The 24,986-nt window shown below is 34.9% G+C and overlaps 2 protein-coding genes across 17 annotated transcripts; one reads left to right on the top strand and one right to left on the bottom strand.

Moving 5' to 3' along the window:
- Window positions 1-5,824: 5,824 nt before the first annotated feature.
- LOC133830475 (isochorismate synthase 2, chloroplastic) lies at window positions 5,825-23,669 on the bottom strand. 16 transcript variants are annotated; one of them, XR_009892062.1, is made up of 20 exons: window positions 23,483-23,669; window positions 23,149-23,337; window positions 22,415-22,653; window positions 21,531-21,648; window positions 21,318-21,434; window positions 21,082-21,225; window positions 20,875-20,949; window positions 20,713-20,781; window positions 20,128-20,246; window positions 19,931-19,988; window positions 19,263-19,373; window positions 19,017-19,101; window positions 18,558-18,655; window positions 18,312-18,404; window positions 18,115-18,189; window positions 17,351-17,747; window positions 16,732-16,844; window positions 15,200-15,371; window positions 6,239-6,299; window positions 5,825-6,093 (listed from the first exon to the last, which is right to left on the bottom strand). XR_009892062.1 is itself a non-coding variant. In XM_062260460.1 (16 exons), the coding sequence occupies exons 1-15, from the start codon at window positions 23,609-23,611 to the stop codon at window positions 18,124-18,126; spliced, it is 1,710 nt and encodes a 569-aa protein (XP_062116444.1). In that variant the 5' UTR covers window positions 23,612-23,669; the 3' UTR covers window positions 17,315-17,747; window positions 18,115-18,123. The 16 variants fall into 16 exon arrangements, 1 of the variants encoding a protein (XP_062116444.1); XR_009892064.1 differs by lacking the exons at window positions 5,825-6,093; window positions 6,239-6,299 and adding an exon at window positions 12,280-12,519; XR_009892070.1 differs by lacking the exons at window positions 5,825-6,093; window positions 6,239-6,299 and having other exon boundaries at window positions 14,988-15,371; window positions 17,351-17,535; window positions 17,710-17,747.
- Window positions 12,351-15,638, top strand: LOC133832216 (pectate lyase-like). The gene is made up of 4 exons (XM_062262590.1): window positions 12,351-12,559; window positions 13,701-14,367; window positions 14,637-14,879; window positions 15,178-15,638. The coding sequence occupies exons 1-4, from the start codon at window positions 12,351-12,353 to the stop codon at window positions 15,394-15,396; spliced, it is 1,338 nt and encodes a 445-aa protein (XP_062118574.1). The 3' UTR covers window positions 15,397-15,638.
- Window positions 23,670-24,986: the final 1,317 nt, after the last annotated feature.

The following is a 24,986-nucleotide window of genomic DNA, read 5'->3' on the forward strand; positions in this document are numbered from 1 at the left end:
GCCCTTAAGGGATTTTTGGATTTTGAGATTCTAGGCTTGGGAATTTAACCTAGAGTGCTCGGGATTGAATCTTTTACCATGTTTGGTGAAGTTCAATGTTCCGAAGACTAGAACTTTGTCTAGAAGCTCTTTTAAGATTGTTGATAGTATCCTTTATCTTGCTTGTGACTAGGTGCTAAGCTAGGGCTCGGGGATCGGATCGCGCTCAAGGAACATCGCTCGTAGCTAGTACACTTGGAAGCCAAAGGTAAAAAAACTGCACCCGGTTGTGTATTTGTAATGGGACTAAGGGTTCCCTAATATGTATGCTTTGAAAGGATGGTATTATGCCATGTAAACAGTAAACCAACGGCCTAAGAGTGCGAAAGGTTACACTTGCGCACAGGGCGCGGCTCGGTTACTGGTAGCTGAGGACAGCTTATTATGCACTGAGCTCGGTTTAAGCGGGCCGGAGTCAGTGGGGGTAAAAAGAGGGTGCGGCCTAAGTTGTCGGCCCTAGTTATTATGTGACTTGACTGTTATTAATTATTGGTCGCATCTTTGATTCCGATAACACGCTATGCTATTAATGTGGAATGTTAAGTGTTTGATCATGCTTAAAGAATTATTCTCTTGCTATGATTGTTGTGATGTATATTATGTTTTCTTGTTGGACCTTGGCTCACGGGTGCTACGTGGTGCAGGTAAAGGCAAGGGCAAACTTGATCAGCCCTGACTTGGAGAGCTCTATGAGTGGAATGTACATGACCAGCTGCTCAGCCACCACGGTTGTGAGGATAACAGGAACAGAAAAGCTATAAATGTCTGTTTTGCCTTAGAGTGGCTGATGGTAGTCTGTATTTTGGAAATTTTGTAAACTAACCTTTAAACACTGTTCCTTTTTGGGATCCCATATGTAAATCTGTTTAAATATATGAAATGTATCTTTTGAGACCAAAACCATTTTATCCCTAGCACATTTATGGTTTAGTGACACGTTTTGACTAAATGACTTGATTAGCAAGCCCTGCACCTTTATAAGTACACAGTGTAGCGGTCCTGGCTATCCAGGGTGTTACAAATTTTGTATACATTTATGAAGGGATCATTTCGTTTGGATTCGGAAAAAATATCCATCTAAGTCAAAGAACCAAAAATGTATCCAAGATGAACACTATCGTACGTTTAGTACTTGGTTAGAGAATAAGGTATTGATTTAAGTAAATAATTTTATATCTTTTGTTTTCATTGCATGACATGTTATTAATTTTTAGTTCATTTTTGGTTTTTAACAAAGGTTGCAATTGAAGTGACCCAAACATCAAGTCATGTGTCGGACATAGTTAAGTGGATTTGTCGTGAATGTGTTTAAGTACCCATCATACATCGTCAATGGTACTCAATTCAATACTTTGGAACGAGATAATGTAAGAACCACACAGAATAATGGAGTTTGTATTGTAGCAAAAACTGCGCAAATCTCTAGTTCAAAGGACAAAAATCCTATAGAGTGTGATATGACATTTTATGGAGTAATCCAAGAAATTTGGGAATTAGATTATATTACAACTAGAGTGTCAGTCTTCTTATATGATTGGGCGAAAAGTGACAAGGGAGTAAAGGTTGATGATTTAGGCTTTACATCAGTTGATTTAAAACGAATTGGGCACAAAAATGATCGTTTCATAATGACAACACAAGCCAAACTAGTTTTTTATGTGAATGATCCATCAGACAAGCAATGGTCAGTCGTGATTCCTACTCAACCGATAGATTGGAGAGACAAAGAAAATAATGTACATGACTTACTACTCCTTTAGCAACCTGCCACAATTCCTGAACCACATCTTATCGAATACCCTATTGATGATGCTGTAGATGACGATGATATTTTTTTGCGTTTTTTTATGGTGACGGTGTATGAGTTGATCATATAAGTTGATAAATGTTGACTTGTTTTTTTCTTCTTCTAAAGGTTGGATGTGTTCATTTTATATTTAACTTTGCGATTATGTTGATGATTGTCTATTAACATTATTAATAATCGTTTCCTTTTCAGATATTTCCATGGCTGATCCAGGAGGTTTTGATGATGATTGTCCACTTCCTGGACTTGATGATGTTGGTCAGGAGGAGAATGATGATAATGTTATAGAGGATGTGGGATATGGTAAAGGACTATGTACCATGCCCGCCGTAGCCAAGATGCGAAGTGAAGGTGTTAAGGTACCGATCAAGTTCAACGAATATGGACAAGCGATCGGTACAACGAGATAAAAATTAGGAACAATGATTAGATCAACTATAAAGAGGTGTGCTTCAATCACACACGCGAGTTGGGATAAAGTCCCAGAATCAGACAAATAAAATTTTTGGGATATCATTAAGGTATTTTCTCTATCACTATAATATATGTTGTTTGTATTTTTAATATAGACTAATGATATGTATTGTTTTCAATTGTAGGCTACATTTGACATAGACTATAAAGCAAAAAGAAAAAGTATGTCAAGGGTGGCAAAACGATGGAGATCATTTAAATCCTATCTGACTAAGGTATGCATCCACGATAAGCTTGATGCAAATCCGACCATCAAGACGTTCAAAATGCCAAGAGGTTTACTCACAGTTGATCACTAAAATAGAATGGGATGAGTTCAGTGTTTCCCGTATGACTGATGATTGGAAGAAAAAAAGAAAAATACATCAAGATCATCGAAAAAAAATAAACACGACCATCATATGTCACGAGGTGGGTATTTGCTGGCAGTGGAAAGGCTACAACAACAAAATTTTGGACTCGAGGTGTCTGAAATCGACAGGTCACAATTGTGGTTGGTGGGACATTCTAACAAAAAGGGTGAGCCGATTGGTACCGAGGCAACAAGTGTAGCTCGCAATATAGTAAGTGAACTACTTTTTATATGATTGGATTACTTATTTTTAATGACAATAACTATATTTTCATATTTTGTTTGCAGGAGCACTATAGTAAGCTCACGAGTGATGGAAAATTTGAACCTGATGGATCTAAGAATGTGCTTACTATGGCATTAGGCACCCCTGAGAGTAAAGGGCGAGTGAGGAGTATTGGGCTCATTGTAACGCCTAGCCACATCTGGAAAACCCTACTATCCAGTAAGAAAAAGGGAAAAGAATTTGAGTCTTCCTCAGTTGACACTCGATTTGCAATGATGGAAGCAGAATTCCCATCAACGAGAAGAAACAATGAAACAACAACAGGAAATGATGAAAAGGCAAGAGGAAATGATGCGACAATTTATGGAACAGATGAAAGGAAAACATAGTGGCTTTGGAGGATCTTCTCATGCGTCAGTGCCAAACTATGGATCACCCATAGATCAGGTGACACCATCTCATTAGGCATCACCGAAATCGCAGCATCAACCTCTAGCACAACCACCCCCACAACTAAAAGAGGCACCTGTGTTTATCCCCACTCCTGGCTCAAATCAGGTATAACTTTATCTTTTTAAAATCTAAATTCTTGAACTTGTATAACATATTTATACATATCTAAATATGTGCAGGATAAAATGATTGAATTCAAATTTGCATTAGGGTCTATCACCAACATCGTTGGTAGGGGATATATTCTAGTTACTAGTAACTATCGTGGTGCAATTGAGTTTGCTGACCAACCTGATGCTCTACTTGTTAACTCGATCCCTACCAATGAGATTTATACATTCAGACAAGACAAGCTATTGGGACTTTGATACGTTGGCCCAAGTCGCTAGTCATCTTCAATGGAGCGACACATGTAATTTTTTTAAGACTATTAAATTTTTATTTACTTATTCCATTATTAATGATTTGTTATGGGTTTATTAGGAGGTCGTGAAAAAAAATCAGGAAAGCAAGCTAGGAAAAAAACTTCTTTACCATTAGCACCATAAACACAAAAACTAGTTCCAAAATGAGCACCTAAGGCGTCATTGTCACAAGAGGTGCAACAACCATCTCCATTGTCGCCTAAGTTGAGACAAGTATATGAAATCGTCAATGATTGGCCTAAACATGATTATGTCGTTGAAGTGTCCATTGACTTTGATGTGTTTGGCCATGCTTGTGAATACTTTGCTCTGTTTCAGGATGACTACTTGAATTTTGTAGAAAGAAGATGATTGGACAATCATGCATTGTCTTCTACATGAGGTATGCTCTATATGAAGTTAATAATATTTATTGTAATGATTTTCTTTCATCAACTATTTAGTTTTCTTTTAACTTTTCTTTTTAATTAATGATATTTCTTGGTAGGATTTTGTACCAAACACTATTACTAGACGAGGAAAAGAGATGATCGTTGTTGTTTATGAATCTGAATAAGGTTTCTACTTCCGTGACTTGTGTAGATAGTCGTGCTCAAGCTTTATGCGATAGGATGTTATACTGCACGTCTAAAAAGCATGGTTGGATAGTAATGCCTTAAGACCACGGGTAAGTTTAATTAATATGTTTTTCATTGATACAAAAATATAGAATCTAAAGTTAAAATTTTTGTAATACTTGTGCTTTCAACAGGGAGCATTGGATGCTATTTTTATTATATCCCAATTAACATTATTGTTGTTTTCTCTATCCTCTCAATGCACCATTAGATAACAGGACAGCCATCAAGGAGATCATCCATGATGCATTTGAGATGTATTTCACGGAAAGAATGAAAGCACGTAAAAAGATCAATAAACGCCCAGTGGGAGTAATGTATTTCCAACCTACGGTATGTTTCTATTTGTATATGAGTCTATGTATATGTAAATATGTTTAAGATATTTAATACTAAGATTTGTCCATGTATTACCAATCTTTATATAGTGTCGTAAACAACCAAACAATATCGACTACGAAGATTACGTTATGAGGATGATGAAGAATGTACTTATCAATGCCCCTCATATCAAACATTTCTTGTCGAAACAGGTAACAATGAATATACAACTACATAATATTAATATAGTATAATTTTTGTATATGCTTTGAATTTATTACCGTTAATATAATTCTAATTAAAGTTTTGTTTCTTTGTTTTTTCAGTTCACCTCTAACAAACCATATACTACTCAAGAAATTGACGAAATTCAAGAAGAATGGGCGATGCTATTTTTACAATTGGTTAGAGAAAAATGAATGATGTTATATTAGCTAGCTTACAATACATGTTGAGAAATTTAAATTTCTTTTAAAAAAAAAATTGGCGTTTTTTAGTATTTTCTTTTCAAATTTCTTTTAATACATTTTGGACACTCAAAGGGATATATTTTTTAAATCAAAGTGAAAATTGTAGCTGCATTTAAAAAAAAAAAAAAAAAAAACTTTTAAGGGCATGCAAAACGAGTCCTAAAATCTTAATTTAAAGACACTCAACGGAATCTTTTAGGACACGCATTGTAAGTCTTAAAAACTTACTTAAAGGTACTCAATGAGATTTTTTAGGACTCGCATTGCGTGCCTTAAAAACATTCTTCGTTGCGAGTCCAACCTAAGTTTTTAAGGCTCTCAAATAGAGAACTCGCGAGGCAAAACTTTTTTAGGCTCACAATGCGAGTCCTAAAAAGCCTTTTTTGTAGTAGTATTCATATTAAACATAGTCATCATATCTCTATCATTAGAAATATCTAACATAAACTCCCCTCCAATTTCAGCTAAAATCTGGAAACAAATAGAATTTCCTCTCAATTGTTGAAGATCAATAGCCAAATCCTGATACAGGTGCTTATGCAGCTCCATCAAGTTGTATGTTTCTGAATCCACCTTGAAAGGTTTGAGGTGCTTGCCCTCATTCAGTATTTGTAAATAATGATAACACATTGTCCACCTCTTTATCAAAAAACAAACACATTACTCCATCAATGACTTAAAATTTCATTAGAACCCACACCAACCAACAACAATATAACAGTGACCAAATAGAAAACCCTAACAGGAAAAAAAAAATCAAACCTTACAATCAAAGTCTTATTTCTAGTACAAGACTGTCAAAAATCAAAACTTGAAGATTGCACACCAAGAAAACATCAATAACTTTCCAAAATACTCAAAACCCTAAATACAGAGTAAAAAATCATCCAAAGAATATTTTTCCCACACCTACAGAAGAAAATACAAGGAAAACGAAATGAAACAAAATTTTCAAAGAAAACAAACCAAAGGATGATCAATATGCATAACCGTAGCTTGAAAGATAAAAAAAAATACACGAAAAAAATTGTAGCTTGACGGAGGAAGGGCATACCTTTCGAGTGGCCTTCAATCTTGTGCGGTCGATTCCTTCAAGGCGAAATGCACAGAGTTCTCTGATCAAAAGCTTTTATTCGTCAACAATGGTGGCCAACAACTTTTCTTCCTTTGCTTGAGGAAGACGAAATGACAAGTCGTGAACTTGTTTTAATTTTTCTATGGGTAACTTGTTTTATTTCAGTTTTTTATTATTATTTTTTTTAATGTTTTTTATTTATTTCAAAAATAAAAAATACATTAAATCAAATTAATATCAAAGTCAAACTAAAAGATGGGGGTATTTTGGTCATATTTAAAAAAAGTTTGACCAAAATCGGGCTTAGGGTATCATTTTGTTCCATTTTGCAAAACACAGGGTCTAAATTGTTATTTAACAAAACACGAGATACGATCGGTAACTTTTGCAAAATACTGGGTCCAAAATGGTTTTTTTTTTTTTGATGAACAAAGAATATTATTAACACCCAAAAACAAATACAAAACCAGCTCAAAAAGAGCCCAGCAAACCGAAGTTTACATCAGATTCAGGTTTTTAAGAAAGACAATTTCAGAACTGTTCATCTTAGCCTTAGACAAAATAGAAACTCTAGCCCTTACACAATCTTGCACCAGAGAAACAGCCTTACAAACAGATACAGAAAAGGAGTTAAACAAGCACTAGTTTCTGTTCCACCAAACCAGATAAACAGAGGCAGCTAACCCAGTAGCAACAACCTTCTGCTGAATTCCCTTCTGCTTCCCCTCCATCCATTTAATCCATTCATGAAAACACTCAGGCCAAACCACACTGCCCAGCCAACCAGCCACACCATTCCTCACCTGTTGAGCAAACTGACACTGAAAAAATAAGTGCTCACGACACTCCTGCTGCACTTCACATATTGGACAAAGATAAGAAGTCAGCTGCATATGGCACCTTAATAAGTTGTCCCTGGTTAATAGATGCCTCAAGGAAGCTTGCCAAAGAATAAACCTGTGTTTGGGCAAGGACAAATTACACCAGATAACAGAAGCCGAAGGAACCTTTTCCTTATTAACCAGTTGAAAATACAGCTTGCTGGTTTTTAGTTTGCTATTCACTACAGCTTTATCTAACATCTCCCCGCTTATGATTGCCCTCATCTTGATTAGCTTACGCCAATACCAGCTCACATCAGTTTGAAGATTGTACTCCCAAAAAGATTGCCCTTTAAGATAAACAGCATCAATCCATTTAACCCAAAGTATATCCTGTTTAGTAGAAACAGCCCAAATATACTTAGCAAGAAGAACCATATTCCATTTGGCCCCTTCCCTAAACCCAATACCCCCCAAACATTTAGGAAGGCACACTTGATCCCAAGCTGTGAGGTGAAGTTTACTTCTGTTATCATTCCCTCTGCTGGTCCCCCACAGAAATCTCCTGCACAAGCTATCAATCTCATTAATTACACTCTTAGGGAGGAGAAAAATACTCATCCAAAATGCTCTAATTCCCAATAAAACCGAGTGAATGAGCTGAGCTTTTCTAGCAAATGAGAGATGCCGATTAGACCAATGGTGAAGCTTCAACTGAATCTTTTGAATAATAGTAGCGCAGTCCCCAGCCCTCCACTTTGTAGGCCTCAGCGGAACACCAAGATACTTTAAGGGGAAATCACCTTCAGCAAAATGCAGATCCCTTAGAATATCCTTGGTCTCTAACTCTGTTAAACCCCCAAAATACACTCTAGATTTGTTCAAGTTAGCTGTCAAACCAGAAACCTCACTGAAATCTTTAAAACACTGCTGTATAATCTGAACTGAAGTGCTATTTCCCTTGCAAAATATCACTAGGTCGTCCGCAAAACAAAGACTCACTAGATTCAACCTCCTACATCGAGGATGAAATTTAAAGTCCCTGTTTTGAGTGGCTCGAATGAGCATCCTAGTGAAGAACTCCATAAGTAAAAAAAATAAGAGAGGGAAATTGGATCCCCTTGTTTCAGCCCCCTCCTACCAGTAAAACAGCCCTGCACTCTACCATTCATCAAAATAGAATAAGAAGCATCTTTTAAACACACCATAATCCAATTAATAAACTGCTTCGGGAAACAAAAACCAGTAAGAATCTCCTCTAAACAGTGCCAATCAATGGAGTCATAAGCCTTGCTAAGATCAATTTTCATCACACATCTAGGGGAAATATGTTTTCTCTTATAGCCCTTAAGGATATCCTGAAAAATAAGAATGTTATGCGCTAAAAGTCTATCCTTAATAAACGCCCCTTGATTTTGATGAACTAGAAGAGGAAGGACCCCTTTCAGCCTCTCACACATCATCTTAGAAATACATTTATATAATGTATTGCAGCAAGAAATGGGCCTATAATCCACCGCCTTAGTTGGATTTGCAATTTTAGGAATCAAAGACAACAACGCATTATTCAGATTTTTAGGAATAATACCTTGCTGAAAGAAACCCAAAACAGCCGCTGAAATATCATCACCAATCTCATTCCACAAAGCTTTAAAGAAACCCGAACCATATCCATCCGGTCCCGGACTCTTTATAGTTCCAATGCTAAACATAGCATTTCTAACATCCTTCTTAGTAAACGGTTTAACTAAAGCCAGTTGATGCTCTAAAGAAAGGATATTACCGTGAACAAAGCAATCCATGTGAATAGACCCCGAAGCCTTACTTTGGCTGCCCAAAACACTTCTAAAATGATGTAAAAAATGATCCACAACCTCCTCATAATTCTCAACCAACTGTCCATTGTCAGAAACAAACGAGGTAATTCTATTAATTTCCTTCCTCTGTTTTAGACAAGCATGGAAATACGCTGTATTATCATCCCCATACTTGAGCCAATTAACTTTACTTTTTTGCCTCAAGAAACTATCATAAATCCTGGAACACTGAACCAGAAACTCAAACGCCTGTTTTTCCTCAGCCTGAAACTCTGAAGAAAAAGGATCTTGTTGGAGATGAACTTGGGCATGGTTATACGACTCTTTAGCCATCTGAAAGTTACGCTCAACATCACCAAATTCAGACTTATTAAACTGCCTTAAGACATGGCTAAGTCTCTTAAGCTTCACCAAAATACCAGCAAAACCTCCAACAGCTACTGGTTTTTTCCAACTTTGCAAAACAGTAGTCGTAAATCTATTATGTTCCACCCACATGTTATAAAACCTAAAAGGTTTAAACCCAGTTATTACCTCCTGAAACACCTTAATAATGCAATAGCAGTGATCTGACAGAATGTCCCACTGATTGACAGCAACTGAAGCAGGAAAGAGGTCAAACCACTCTTCATTTTTAAAAACCCGATCTAACTTGGAATAAATCCTAGCACCATCTGTTTGGTTATTAGTCCACGTAAATTGAGAACCAATTGAGCCAAGTTCATCAGCTAATCCTTGACCTTGCCATCTCTGAGCATCAATCAACTCAGCAGAAGTAACTGGCCGACCCCCTCTTCTGTCATCAAACTCAAAAACAGAGTTGAAGTCTCCAGCCAACAACCAGGGAGCAACAGGGAAACTAAGGCAAGATAAATCATGCCACATCTGAGATCTTTCATTAACTGTGTTTCGCCCATAAGCAAATGTCACACAGTACTCCCTCTTTGAATGTTTTTCCTTAATAAGAGTATGAACACTTTGATCACTCTCTTGGATAATATCTACGAATAGAGTACTACTCCTCCAAACCAGCAAGATTCTACCCTCACAAAGAGAACCCTTAAAATAATTCAAACCATCAAAAAACCTGCTCATCATATCTTCCACTTTCTCACCCCTTAATTTGGTCTCAAGACAAGCACCCAAACCAACTTTATTAATTCGACAAAAAACACTAAGGGATCTCTGTTTTTCCCTCTTATTCAAACCACGAACATTCCAGCTAAGAATTTGGAACTCCCCCATCAGATTTTTTGTTTGCATTCAGAGCCAAATTCGCACCCTCCCCACTCTTGTCTAGCAAGACAGTGTAAGCATTTTTCACCTTGTTCTGAGCCTTAGGAGCCATCAATTTCTTCCCACCAACTTTCCTAGGAGTAATCCATTCCCCTTCCTTCTCTACCATGCTAGCTGAACCTCGATCAACAGTCCCCTGATCACCCTTGGACATTTGGTTAGTATCAACCACAATAGCCTCTGTGTTTGGCTGAACCTGTGAAACCTTTAGAGCACTGTCATTCAGGGTAGTCTTGACCCCAACTCCAGTACTCAGCACTGAAGAGCTAGCCTCCTTATGCATCTCAAATTTGCTCAGTTTAGCCTCTTCCATCGAGTTATCCAATTTAGCTCCATTAACTACCTGATTTTTTGGTCTCCAAACAACTTCTTTTTTCTTATTACACGAAGATTCAGTATGACCAAACACCCTGCAAATCTTACACTGTGTGGGCAGCCATTCAAACTCAACAAATTGTTCCATTAATTGCCCTCTTTCATTCAAGAACTGAATAGATTTCGGGACCTCATCAGCTATGTCAATATCAACTAAAACTCTTGCAAATTGCATCATAGACCTATCCTTTGTAACCTTATCAACAAGAATTGGTTTGCCAAGAGTACTAACTAAAGCACTCAAACATTTGGTTCCCCAATACTGTAACCCCAAACCAGGCAGCCTCACCCCTACTGGAACCGATTTAATCATCCTCAAATGATCTAAATCAGTGGTCCATGGCCTAACAATGACATGTTTTCTATCAAAGTGCAAAACCCCATTTTCTAGCACCAAGTCTCTAGTCACTTCATCCCTGAATTTAACCAACGTATGACCTGCATTTAATCTCGCTATTCTCTCTATACCCAGTTTTCCCCACATTCTCTTAATGAAACCCTCAAACACTGCGAACGGGGGGTTAGCACCTAAAACCATACACACTACCGCTGAGTTCCAAATAGACGTTTCAACAGCGATTTCTTCTAAATCCACCTGAGCAATCCGATGGCCATCCTGAACTAATGGCTCCTCAAATTGTAAACGAGCACCCCCTTGGTTCGGCAACAAATCTTTGAATGATGCCCACTTATCCTTAGCTTGATTGATGTAATCATTATGGACTTCTTCTTGCTCACTCCATGTCAAACCAGACTGAGAAACGCCCACCCTATCCCTATTCAAATCCCCTTTCACCGACCCTCCAATCTCTGGGAAGTCTGCCATCGAGTCCTTGAAAACGTCCTCCATCTCAGTTGAAGGAACATCATCGTCAGCTACAATCGATTCTCCTCCCGTTTCCCCAGGTCCACTCGCATCCCTACCCTTGTCAACTTTGCCCTTGTCGATTGAATCTGGCTTCTAGTGTACTCTCTTACGTCTCGCCATGGAGCAGCTAGAGAGAAACCTCACGCCGATACAAAATGGTATTTACTCATTTTATGATGCAATTTAATTATATAATTCAAGAACACATCAAAATAATTAATCTATCCACTATAAGATAAACTAATCTTATTAAAAAAAATTAGATAATTTTAAAACTTCAAATCTCTCAACTCTCATCTTATATACATTATGCATTATTGATAAGATAATAATTTGCACCTTAAGTTAGCTCTATATAGTGTATTGTTGGTTAATAATTTACTCTCTTTTCTCTTTGTTTTTATTTTCTTCAACTTAATATTCAAAATTCAATCCAATTCTATCCTATTTTATTAACACTTTTTAGATTTGAGTCCCTCTTCCTTGGACGAGAGTACAGTTCGAAGCTCAAATCAATTTTCTCATATAAAAGTAAATACAATAAAATCTAACCTGGCCAAAATATTAGTATTTAAAATGAAACTTCACAACTAAGTCTCACATACAGACACAAAAATCTATATATTGTGCCTTCATTTTAATGAAATAAAATAATAAATAATTATAACTTTTAAGTTTTATCTGGTTCAATTAAAAACAAAAAGATATATGTATATATATACATTGAAAAGATAATGATGAAAATATGGAGAAAGGCAGGTAGTAATTGATGGCTCCCCTCTCTTGCCTCTCTACTTCTCATTATTTCATCTATTTGAACTTTCAACCTAATTAATTAATAAATAACACCTAAGAAGTACATGCATTAATTATTAACCAAAAATAAAAACAAGGAAGGATATTCGAGTACAATCATGAGATTAGAGAGAGCAGTAGAAACGTTTAGGTTTGAATTGTTGATTATTGTATTTGTTGCAATCTTTCCAAATTGCTTAAGGGCTAACATAGCAGATTTCGATGAGGTATGGCAACAACGAGCTAATCAATCCAGAAAGAATGCCCAAAAGGCCTACCAACCCGATCCTGAGAAAGTCACTCAAGATTTTAATTATCACCTTCACAAGTATATTACTTTCTCTTCTCTTAACATTATTAATTTCATCCACATTTAACTCTTACATTATAATAATATAATGATTCTTCTATTACTTTCTCTAATTTTCCTCTTCTTTGTCACACTACGAGTCATAGGCAACTTATTCTGAAAACTTGCATGTAGTAAGTTATTTATTAACAATAAAAAAAAAAAATACATGTCAATCACTTTTGCCCTAATACATTTTTTTTACGTTGCATTTAGGCAAATAAATTATGTTGATTATTCCAAAATTTTATGAAAGTATCTCATCATAAATATTTAAAATCTAAATAAATAAGACATATTTTTTTAATTATGCATATTTTTTATTAGAATAAATAGAAAATTTACTCCCAACTATTATTACTATCACATCATGCCACCTATTTTGTTTTTATGTTAAAAAATTTCTTCCTATTGTTTAAAAGAGTTGACACGATGTGCTAAGAAAATGAAACGTAACTTTTCTATACCCATAAAGTATCGTCATTATAGAATTGTGTCTCTTGAATTATTATTTCATTGTATAATTATACTTCCGAACTATTACTGCTACTAAATTGTGCTCCCTAAATTTTAAATAGTGATATGATTCAATAATGATAATAGTTTCCAGAAAATTTTTAACAACCAAAAAATTATATATGAGCACTATGGTAGTGATAATAATTCTTAAAAAAATCATATTTTTTCTTTTTATTATAATTTTTTTTTGACAAAATTCTTTTTATTATAATTATTATGAAAAATATTATATAAAAACATATAGTAGTGAATTGTTTTGTCTTAATTGGTTAAATTATATATCATTTTTTAAGAATGATGAGAAAAAAAACAAAACATAGAATAAAACCAACATAAAAATTTTGAAAAACAAAATGACTAATAATTTTTTTAAAAGAAAAAGTTAAAAATAATTTAATTTAAATTTGATCCATTTTATGTTTTTAAATGAATTCATATATATATATATATATATATTTAAATCCTCTCTTTTGTGTTTTTTTTTTTTGGAACAAATTCTCCTATCTAATTTTACTTTCACTTTTTCATATGAGTTGTGATAGAGTAGCTTATTATTATTGTTATTAATTTATTAATCAGTTTATTTTTTATTTTAAAAAAGGGACATAGAGGGTGACGTGGACAGTAACAGAACAAGCAGAAGAAGAAACCTGGGAAGCCAAAAAAGTGAATGTATGGCCACAAACCCAATCGACCGTTGTTGGAGATGTGACAAGAACTGGTTCAAGCACCGGAAGAGGCTCGCCAAATGTGCCCTAGGTTTCGGCCGTAGAACCACCGGCGGCAAGCACGGCAACATCTACGTCGTCACCGACCCCTCTGACAATGACCTCGTCAACCCTAAGCCTGGAACGCTCCGCTATGCCGTCATCCAGCCGGAGCCACTCTGGATCATCTTTGCCAACGACATGATCATTCGCCTCGCCGAGGAGCTCATCGTCAGTAGCCATAAGACCATCGATGGCCGTGGAGCTAAGGTTCATATATGTAATGGCGGTCAAATCACGCTTCAATTCGTGGAAAATGTGATCATTCATGGCTTGCACATTCATGATATCAAGGCTGGGAATGGAGGGCTGATTAGGGACTCGATGGAGCATTACGGATTCAGGACGCGTAGCGATGGGGATGGGATCTCGATCTATGGATCTACGCGGGTTTGGATCGATCATATTTCGATGTCCAATTGTCAAGACGGGCTCATCGATGTGATCATGGCGTCCACGGCCGTCACCATCTCAAATTGTCACCTTACTCATCATAATGAGGTACTAATATCAGTAAACGACTACACACGATCACACGCCGCGTTTATTATCTTTGGTTTTGAGAGAAATATGTCAATTCAAGTTTCTCTTTATAGAAAAACTCACTTGGGTGTTGGTCAAAGCCTACCCTTGCGTGGTCTTTCATGTCGAAGTATTGGCTCTGCCTTTCTTATTTACTTTTGCCAACTTTAAGTTAAGGGGATGAAGTTTAAAGGGTCACTTCTATTTTCCTTGTCAAGAGTAATAATATATGCACGATGCAAATGCAGGTGATGTTGTTTGGTGCAAGTGATGGGTATTCGGAGGATCAAGTCATGCAAGTAACTGTGGCATTCAACCATTTCGGTCAGGGATTGGTCCAGAGGATGCCCAGGTGCAGATGGGGTTTTATCCATGTTGTTAACAACGATTACACTCATTGGCTTATGTATGCCATTGGCGGTAGCCAACATCCTACCATCATAAGCCAGGGCAACCGTTTCATTGCTCCTCCAGACATAAATTGCAAAGAGGTATTGCACTAGAACAACCGTGTTAAGGATAAAATTGATTTCCATCTAACTTTTCATTTTAAGTGCGAATCCATTATCACTCGCTAAAAGAGAATAGAGGCCTAAAAATTCAATAATGGCTCGTAACTTTGCTTATGGTGGACTTACTGTGCATTACATTGACCTATTGAGATATAGAAAAATGCATGAAAATAATCACTCATTGGCCAGATTATTTATCTGTTCATTGTTACCAACATAGAAATTGTAAGTCTGCATAATAAATTTAATAACGTTATTAATTTTGGGATGATTTTAGGTGACAAAGAGGGATTATGCACCTGAGAGTGTGTGGAAGACATGGAATTGGAGGTCGGAGGGTGATCTCTTGATGAATGGAGCATTCTTTGTTGAATCCGGTAATACAGTTAAGAAAGTGCCTAAGAAAGACGTGATCACTGCAAAGCCTGGGACATTTGTGACGAGGCTCACTCGCTTTTCAGGTGCTCTTAACTGTGTTAAAAATATGCCATGTTAGGATGTATACATATAACAATACTGTACATAGATCTGTGAAGCTCAGACCGAACCCTGTGGTTAGAAACGGAGGCTCTTGCAGTGACGACCAGAACGTAAACAAAACAATAGTAGGCTTTCACAAAATTGTATATTAAGTTCTATATTGTATTAGTTGATGTTACACTAAAATTTTCGTTGAAATCCTTGACGACACATATGACCTTATACCTTCTAATGACATTTTTGGAGTTTACTAGAGTACTTATGTTTTTTCTAGATTTTTAACCTATCAACCTACTTTTCTATGTATTATTTATGTTGAATGGTAACTCAAGAAATAGTACACTTATAACAGACTGCAAACCAAAGCTCACCAGCATAATATTTGCCAAATATAAGTTTATGCAACAGACTGAGCTACGTAGTATACAAAGAAGAAAAAATGCTTACAGTGAAGCACTCCAAATATTTTCCTTTTACTACACAAAGCTATGAAAGAGGAACATGTAAAATTCATTAACCAACTATTCCCAACATTTTCAAGATATTTATTTGATTGCATCTGTTCTGCATAAAAATCTATAAGCCCAGTAACAAGTTATCCCTTGTAAGTGTTTCATGAAGTAGATTAGCACATCTTAGTCAATTTTAGAAGTTAAGACATACATATCAGTTTGTTCACAAACAGTGAGAAAAATCAATAACTATCAAGTACTATGATGTGTAGTATCAGAAACCAATGGTCATAACAGTACTCTGATAGACCACCAATACTTTACACATATGCTAGGCGATCTGCTGGTAATTAGTGGGCAGATTTGGGATTGGTTATTTATGGGAATTAGTAATTTTATTTATTTGCTGTTTCTATTTTGATCATTGTTATGTTTGGGGAAATAAATGGGATGAGAAAGAAAGGTTAGGGCATGTCTGATTTTTTATGTAATTGAGCAATAGCTCTTGGGAGAGAAACCAGGTCTCTCCAATATCCTGGGTTGTTGTTGTTTTTTTTTTTTCTGATATTCAATAAAGATTTTCTCCCTTATTTCCTAAATTTGCCTCTGCTTCTCTAAATTTTGCTACTGGACACTTCGATACACACACGACTGTTGTGTATCATACTCTTTTTAAGTGCCTCCACCTCTCAGGATCTTTGCCTTGAATCATAACAGTAATGCTTTCTATGGTATAAAAGAAAATGCTCAAGTTTTTTTTATTAATATTATTATTATTGGGTAGAATCACTAAAGTTAATTTGAATAAGGAATCTACAGTTAAACAGGGGAGAAAATGTAAATAACAAAAAGGGAAAAAAAATCCTTCAAAATTTTGTAATGATCAAAGCATAGAATACCTTCAGCAATGACAGATGCTGTAGGAGTTTAACACAACCACAATAAAAACAGATGCAGGAATGGCATACTTGGAAATTTTGTCTGCACGCCTATCCAATACAGGAACAAAAATCTGCAATAAACAAGCCCCTCAACATATTAGGCCAGTCATTTCTTTCTGAGATCTTAAGTGATGGAAAGAACGGAAACAAGAAGGAAAAATGAATAACAGCCTCTGGATTCCAATAAATAAGAGTTATTCATGTATATTGATTATTAACAGAGATGAGTTGTTGAAAGTTGTGTTAAATAATTAGGATACTTTCTTAGTTTAGTACATCACTTTTGTTATTGTAATAGGTAGACTTAGTAATAACAAATCAATACACAATATATTGTCTAGATTTGAACAGTCACTGCTGGAAAGCCACTCTTTGAACCAGTGATGATTCCATTAAGTTTGTGACCACAAATTATTCCCAACTGAAAATATTTGTGGAAAAAGGGCTTGACAATTAATTTGATAGTCAGTAGAAGTGTTTGTGGAAGTTAAACTGACAATTGTGACTTGTGTGTTTATGTCAATAACACTGATACAATGCAAAAGGAAAAACAAAGAGTTGAATATTAAAAGGCAACCTCTTAAAATCAATACACTGGAAGCTTTCTTGTGTATTTTGTTTATCTACATCAGTTACAGAATTTTTTATTTTATGCACAGCACTGGAAACTTTTGATACATGCACAGCACCCTTTCTAACTCATGTAATCAGACATTGATCTTTTTCATCGGAACAGTTAGGAAACTCTGTTTGATTGACATCCTGAAAGAACAATGGGTAGATTCCTTAACACCAAGGGATGTCTTCTTTATTGTTGAAAAGAAGAATAGCATAAGATGAGTCACATTCAATCCAAAAGGAAAATGAGATTTCTTCAAGAGCTAATCTGACAGATTATAGATGGTATGTAAAAGCTCCTTTTCACAAAAATCTGACCATTTTTAAACATTCCTCCATAACCAGCTAATTCAGGGCTGCCAAGGAAAACACTTCTTCACACACTAATTCGAAAACAAAATAATAAAAGAAATAAACATGTGTACATTACTAGCATTTAGATGTCTTATTACATTGAATCATGTGATATCAGGAAGCATTACAGAATCATAAAGGCAATTCACTTTTGCTACTTCAGTTATTAAGAATTAAAAATACATTCTGCAGAGCCTTTTTCTATGACCAGAGAATATTAATGTTGCGGTAAATACATGATTCAGTTACCTTCTCATTGGACCTAGGTTTAAATTGAATTCCATGGATCACAAATTGCAAAATAAGAACTGATAAGTGATGCCTATTATGTATTAGCTACAGATATAAATAATGTAAAGAAGTACTAACCTTTCATAACTAGTGGTCCTCTAAACTAGTAACTTTTTCTCTTAGAGAAACTTCAAGTTTAAGCAACTTGGTGTACTGCAACACAGATAAAAACACATAAAGTGGGTTTTTAGCACTGTTCTTACAATACTTGCGATGAACATGCACTTTGAACTTGAAACACGGATACATATAAAACAGGTAACAAGTTCAATCACCTGAGAAACTTTAAGATCCAACTCTTTCCACTCTTGTGACGCATCACTACCTTCCACAATGCCTGTTCCAGCATAGATCAGTGCACCAACACCCTAGAATCTAGAGTAGTTAGCAGAAGGTGTACAGCATGGTCATAAAGAAAAATAAATGCTGAAGATTTTTGGTCATCATGGCAAAAGGGAGCGTTTCTAGTTTACTGCAATACGCAATACCAATTCTCCAAAGATTCAAGCTCTGAAGTTTACCTTTTCAACTAAAGCTGACCTGATGCCAACTGCAAATTCACTCTCTCCTCCTCCAAACCAACCAACAGGGCCGGCATACATTCCTCGGTCAAATACTTCTGAACAATATGTGCAGTGGTAAAAGTTAGTCCAATTGGGTGATAAGTGTCACCTGTATTTGGAACACATCCTTCTCTCATAAAAGGTCATTTTAAGAATTTTACATGAACATCAAGGACATGTAGGCACATCCACGAAATTCAATTAATATTATAAGTGAAGACAAATAGAGACAATTGAAAATTTGTGCCTACAACAAAGATACACACTTGTGCCCAAGCAATATGGTATTGCTTTATACAGCTCTTCAAAAAATTGTGTATCTTGGATATGAAAATATTAACTTACGAAAAGAAATGGCAAAAGGGAAAGCTTTTATTACTTTATACAAGAAAGAGATATAATGATCTATGCAAATACCAGTTTCAGCAATTAAAAGCCGTGCATCCTCTGTTGGAAATCCACACACAGCTGGAGTTGGGTGAAGAGAAGATAGAATTCCAAACTGAAAAGAAACAGAACTCTGCATGTCACCAATTGTTATTTAACAATCAATACTGTGCATCAAAGATATATTTTTCAGTAAAGTAAAGTACAGATTTAAAATCTATATTGTAAATCCAAGTTGTATGTATTTAGGAGGAACATTATTATTTGACTTCTTACTTCATCATCCTCTCTTCTTAACTTGCCAACCAGTTTGGCATATAAATGTTGAACTCTTGGTAGTTTTCTCACTGCTTTCTTAGGTTCAACTATTACAGAATAGCAAACATCCTACAAAACATAATTGAAAGTTTGAAACAATGTTATAAAATTTCTGAAAAATGCAAAGGTCCAGCTTAGGTGCCCATCACTAGAAATGTCACATACAAAGTAATGTTTAAGTCTGTCTATCTAAAGGTTGCTGGTTTTAGTAAAGAGGAGAAAACAAAAGGCTTTGATAACATCATCAAAGTCACATATGTACATTGTATATGATGGTAGAGTTACTCTCTTTGAAATAAAACAAAGCCGCTGAAGTCTATTTGTATATACTAATTTCTTGCATAAACAGGGCAATGTGTACAAGAGAAGAAAATATATTTTAAAATGCCTATTACATAAATTTGATTATCAAGTGTCAAGCAAACTTTCAAAGTTACACAGCACTGGACCTCTTCCACCCCCCCACCCCCACAATAGACAATTTGACCATACCTTAATAGGAACAAAAAAAAAAGGAAAAAGAAAGACTATAGGAAGTACTTTAATTGCATATTCAAGTCAACAACTATACAAATATCTCTTGCTATAAGTAACTTTCAGACACAAAGGTGGCCAAGTAAACTTGCCTCCAGCTTTTGTCTTATACTTTCTCGCACAATAGAAAACTCAAGGTGGTATTTGGGACTGCATAATGAAAAAATTGACAGAGTACATCATCCAAATTGCTTTCAGATTATATAACTTGAATAGATAAATATTAATTGAAATTATGATATTAGCGAACTAATAAAACAACTACCAAAGATTAAAAGAATAAGAAAACCTGGAGAGTAAGTCAAGTTCTATTTGAAGATCTTCAGTAATTGTATCACCTCTGGCACAAGTTGCAGCCAGAGCGTCGCTCTCAACGCCTAGCCATTTTCTGCGAAATAGTTGCTCTGGCTATTGGGAAAATCACTTAAGTCAAGACAAACAAAATTATAAAATAACACTGGAAACACATCTTTAATCTATCTTTTTTTTACCCTCTGAAATATGATATTTGAATCATGGATGGTAAACTATAATTAAAGAACACTAATGAGAGCAAAGGAGAATGAAAGCCAAATGTCAAATAGTAAAATCATTAAGATAGAGAACTTTGTCATAAGTAGGCTAAGAAGGAGAGCATGAGTGAAGTAATGTTCAAGTTTTCCAAATGTTCAGGTTGGAATGTGGAACTAATTTAGAATCCCTCTATTGGTGTTCAATCTTATCAGGATAGATTGTCACTTTACAAACACAAAACACAATCAAATATAAAACCTGCACAACCATTTTCTGATGCAAAGATTTTGTAATTGCACAATTTGAGTTGTAAATGAGAGTGAGGGAATGAAAGTCTTAAAACATCTGTAATGACCCTTACCGTGTTTCCAATAAAAGCTGGTGCATTAGGTGGCTGCAGACAAAACTGATAAGCATTTTTACCTTCAACCTGCAGATGTTTAGCGCAGATACAATAAGTCTTAACTCGTAATGAACATTATATAGTGATGTTTAAATGTTATACAAGAGAAGAAGACAACACCTGTAAGCAGGCTAATAATGTTACAGGATCAACATCACTAGTAGTCACTACTCTGCTGCTTCTGGCAAGTACAACCTTAGTTCCCAAAACAAGATTCAATAATTAACATTCAAGTGAAGAAATTGAAACTTAAAGAAAAGAAAAGCACAAATAATAATAATGTTCAACAGTTAAAGGAAGTTTGGTACATGGTTTACTAATTATAACCTTAGTAAGTGCTGAGTCACTACTAATTTTCTTTAAAGCTCGGTTAACAGCAAGATCCCAATATTCCTTGCTTGGGGTGTGTTTGCTACTGAATACAAATGTCTTAGGAACTTCTTTTGATAACTTTATAACAATTGAAGAGACCTGCATCATCAGAAATCACATAAAATAGTGGTACAAGGAAAACTGCCTAAGATTTACAAAACAACAAAATCAACTCAGCCAAACATCTTAACCTGAGATATCCTAGCTTGAATTTCACTGATTGCCTTTACCCATGGCCACGAAAGAGCATCGTCCCATGCAACAGTTGTAGCAAGTATCGACTTATCTTCAAACTCATCAAACTCAACCTGTCATTTGGCATCTAATCTAGCCATTTTATAAATACTAACAAGAAACATTACTACTTTCTTAAAGCCTGTACACCAAAGAAATAATTTTTCTACCTGAGGAACCATAAAGTAAAATGAACCAAAAGGCTCCCATTCAGATGATATGTTAGTTCTCGCATCAAAACGGATAGCCCCATAAGCACGGATCAGAGGGCATTCTGTAGAGAGAAACCTTGAATCAAGAAATGAACAAAATATTAGATTTGGTTTTCTGTTACTAACACAGACCCAGATAACTAAAATTTAAGTGATATAAATGAAAACGTTCGCAGTTTCTTTGTTCTCTGTTATTACACAGGCCATGTAGCCAGGCATAGACTAACAGATTATATGCTGCACAAAGTCATGAACCAAGCACAATTAAAGGTAATATTCTTTTATAATTCAAAACTATACCAATGTATGACAGAGAAAGACCCTCTTCTTACTGGTGGTAGTCAGTGACTACCATAACTTAAAAAAAACTTGAGATTTGTTAAATGTGTAGAGCCTAATTGTACTAGTTGACGATCACCATACGAAAAGGATGTACATGACAAGTGAACTTAGCTCTCGCATTGAGGGCAATATTCTTGTGTGGGTGCCTCTCACTCTGCAATGGGTTGCTAATACTCTTTGTTCAAGTCATGCAAAATGCACATGAAAAAGATTTCCATCTTGTTCTTTTTTTATTTTTAATTGCGGGACTAAATGAAAATGGCTTCTATTAAATTATTGGCAACTACGAAAACTCTTTTGAAGGATGAAAATTTGGCATATGGGCAGTGTTTTTATCCAATTGGGATGAATATCAAAGCTCAGTTTACAAGAAACCCAAATACCAAAATATCCAAACTGTAAGATTGTAGATAGCATAGATAACATGAATCATTCAAGAAGGTACATGTTTCTAATAATATATTTCTGGATAATATATACTAATAATAGTAATGAGGTACCTCTTTATGGATTTCCAGTCGGTATATGAAAAAGGATGAAGATGTCTGAAAAAGACAGCGGAGCCCACTCCGGCAACGCTGACCAAATTAGAGTTGTAACCATTTCCGTTGCTTTTGCTATTTTCAATAAAAAGATTGTAACTTTCGTTTCGGCTTCGACCAGAGAAAAAACATCGAGGAAGAAGCTTGTCTTGGGCATGGAGCCAATCAATGGCATCGATTTGCTGCTGGATTGGCACCTTCAATTACCAAACATGTACCGCAAATATCAGCTACATATTTGCATGCATATGTCTCCAAATAAATAAAAGTTAAAACCCAATTCTCACTTTTGTACTTTCTCTCATTTTCTTTGATGTAATTTATAAAAATCACCAAAATCCCAGCTCTCTAAGTCCATATTATCCTCAACACTAGCAGTCTCTCTAAGTCCATTCTAACTTGGGTATTTTTTTAAGCTAATCCCATCTGAATTACATAAGTCTTACAGTATAATAATCAAATGCAAGATAAGGAATAGGACGGTGGTAAACCAATATTCAATCTTCACACCCTTCAATGTCAACCAACCACGTGGCGTGATTCCATTGGACCAAAAAGCTCCATTTGACTTAACAAGCCATTATAGAGATAAGAGAGAAAGAACACTTTTTTATTTTTATTTTTTTAAAAAAAAACTCGGACTCGCTGAAAGTGAAACCCCTTCTGGGCTGTGTTTCTTTATACTTGTTTACCTGAAGACGTATAATTCCAGAGGAGAAAGGAGGTGGGTGGTGTTTCAAATCTGAAATGGCAGAGCTGAGCTTGTCCAGAGCCACTGCATGCGAAGGAACTGAAGGTAGAGTACGTGTTTCATTGGTGCCAAGAGGGAAATGGGGGTCTCCTTTGCAGCCATTCATGGACAGAACACATAATTGATACCTCTGTTATCAATCAATAAAAGAATGCTTGTCATGTATATAATATAGAACTTATATATATATATATATATATGATATTGGTAAAGTACTACTTATGAACTTGGAAATTTCTCAAGTTTCTGTTGACCATATTGGCAAAGTGGCTTACTCTATGAGGAAATCGAATATAATTGGAAGGCCTGCTAGAAATCTGTAAGGTAGATATGCCATAATTGGCTGATTCTGAGTCCATGAAACGACCAAGGCAATGCCTTGCTACAGCCACAGAACTGGCCATAGGAGAGAGAAAGAGAGAGGATAGACAAACTCTTGTGTTATACAAAAATGTAACGATGACATAATGTGTGTACTGATTATTATTGTTTAGTATTTAAGGAAGAGTTGGAGTTTTTTCTGTTTCAGTCACGTTTACTAGTCACTACCGACGCAAGATTATATAATTGAGACCATAATTTTAAAAGGTAATATCACGTTTTTGGATGTAATGTTTGGGTACATCTTAGATGTACATATCATTACTTAGATAAATATGACCCCTAATAATGAAATAAAAATCAAAATTACACGTCTTATTTCAGAACCAAATAAATATATAATTTGTTAAATTGTGGGATAAAAATGAGACATGTAATTTAGAGATAATTTACTTTTATTCTTAATAATGTAATCTTGCAATTAAATGTATTTGTTTATTAAAGGGAATTTTGCATAATGTGTTATATGTATATTTTCTTGTCTAGCACGTTTCCTAGTCATTAATACTTTTGGTAATGTGCCATTTTCTTATCTTAAATACATAGAAATCAATTCTCCATTATTGGAGTAAAATCAAGGCACTAAGAGTATTTCGAATTTGTTTTATCCTTCATTCTATTTACAAAATATTTGTAAAAAATTATTTTACAGCAACCAATTCAACTTATATTTATAAATGTAAGAAGTGAAATTGTAGCCAAACTTCAAAAAAAAAAAAACTAAAAAGAGTAATTTTACAATTACTCGGAGTAGAGAATTCAATAGTCTGGTTGATAGTGTAACTTATACAATAATTAGCTTTAGGTAAAAAATTTGCTGAAACATTAAACTATTATGTACTTGGTAAATTATAATTGAAGTTTGAAGTTATTGTGTATTTGGTAAATTGTAATTTTAAAGTATTGTGAGTTGAAAAAATAATAATATAATGTGATCATTTTTATAATTAAATTGTTTTGTTAGTATAAAATTACTAAAATAAAGAATATTTTAATATATCCAATAAATATAAATTACAAAAATATTTTTTTATAAAAAAATTGTAATTATTTTATTTTTATAATTTTCAATCAAGTTTTACAATTACATTTTTTTTTATTTCAAACATTTTAGGATTTTAGGTTTTTTTTTTAAAAAGCTTCACCAAGCTAGTAGTTTGATCCCAAAATTCTAATTTTGGCAAGTGATCCTTTCCTTGTCTAGGTGAGTTTGTTTCAATTTTTTTGTGCTCCATTGGAATAGAGGTTGGAAAATAATGTATTATTTTAAATTCAAAAACCAATTACACAACAAACAAGTATATAAATTTATAAATTAACAATTATTGAAATTTATTGAATATCATGGATAGAACAAACATAATCCACTCTTAAAAGTATTAATCTTAATTAAACTCT

Source organism: Humulus lupulus, chromosome 4 (genome assembly GCF_963169125.1).
Source record: "Humulus lupulus chromosome 4, drHumLupu1.1, whole genome shotgun sequence".
Taxonomy (NCBI): domain Eukaryota; kingdom Viridiplantae; phylum Streptophyta; class Magnoliopsida; order Rosales; family Cannabaceae; genus Humulus; species Humulus lupulus.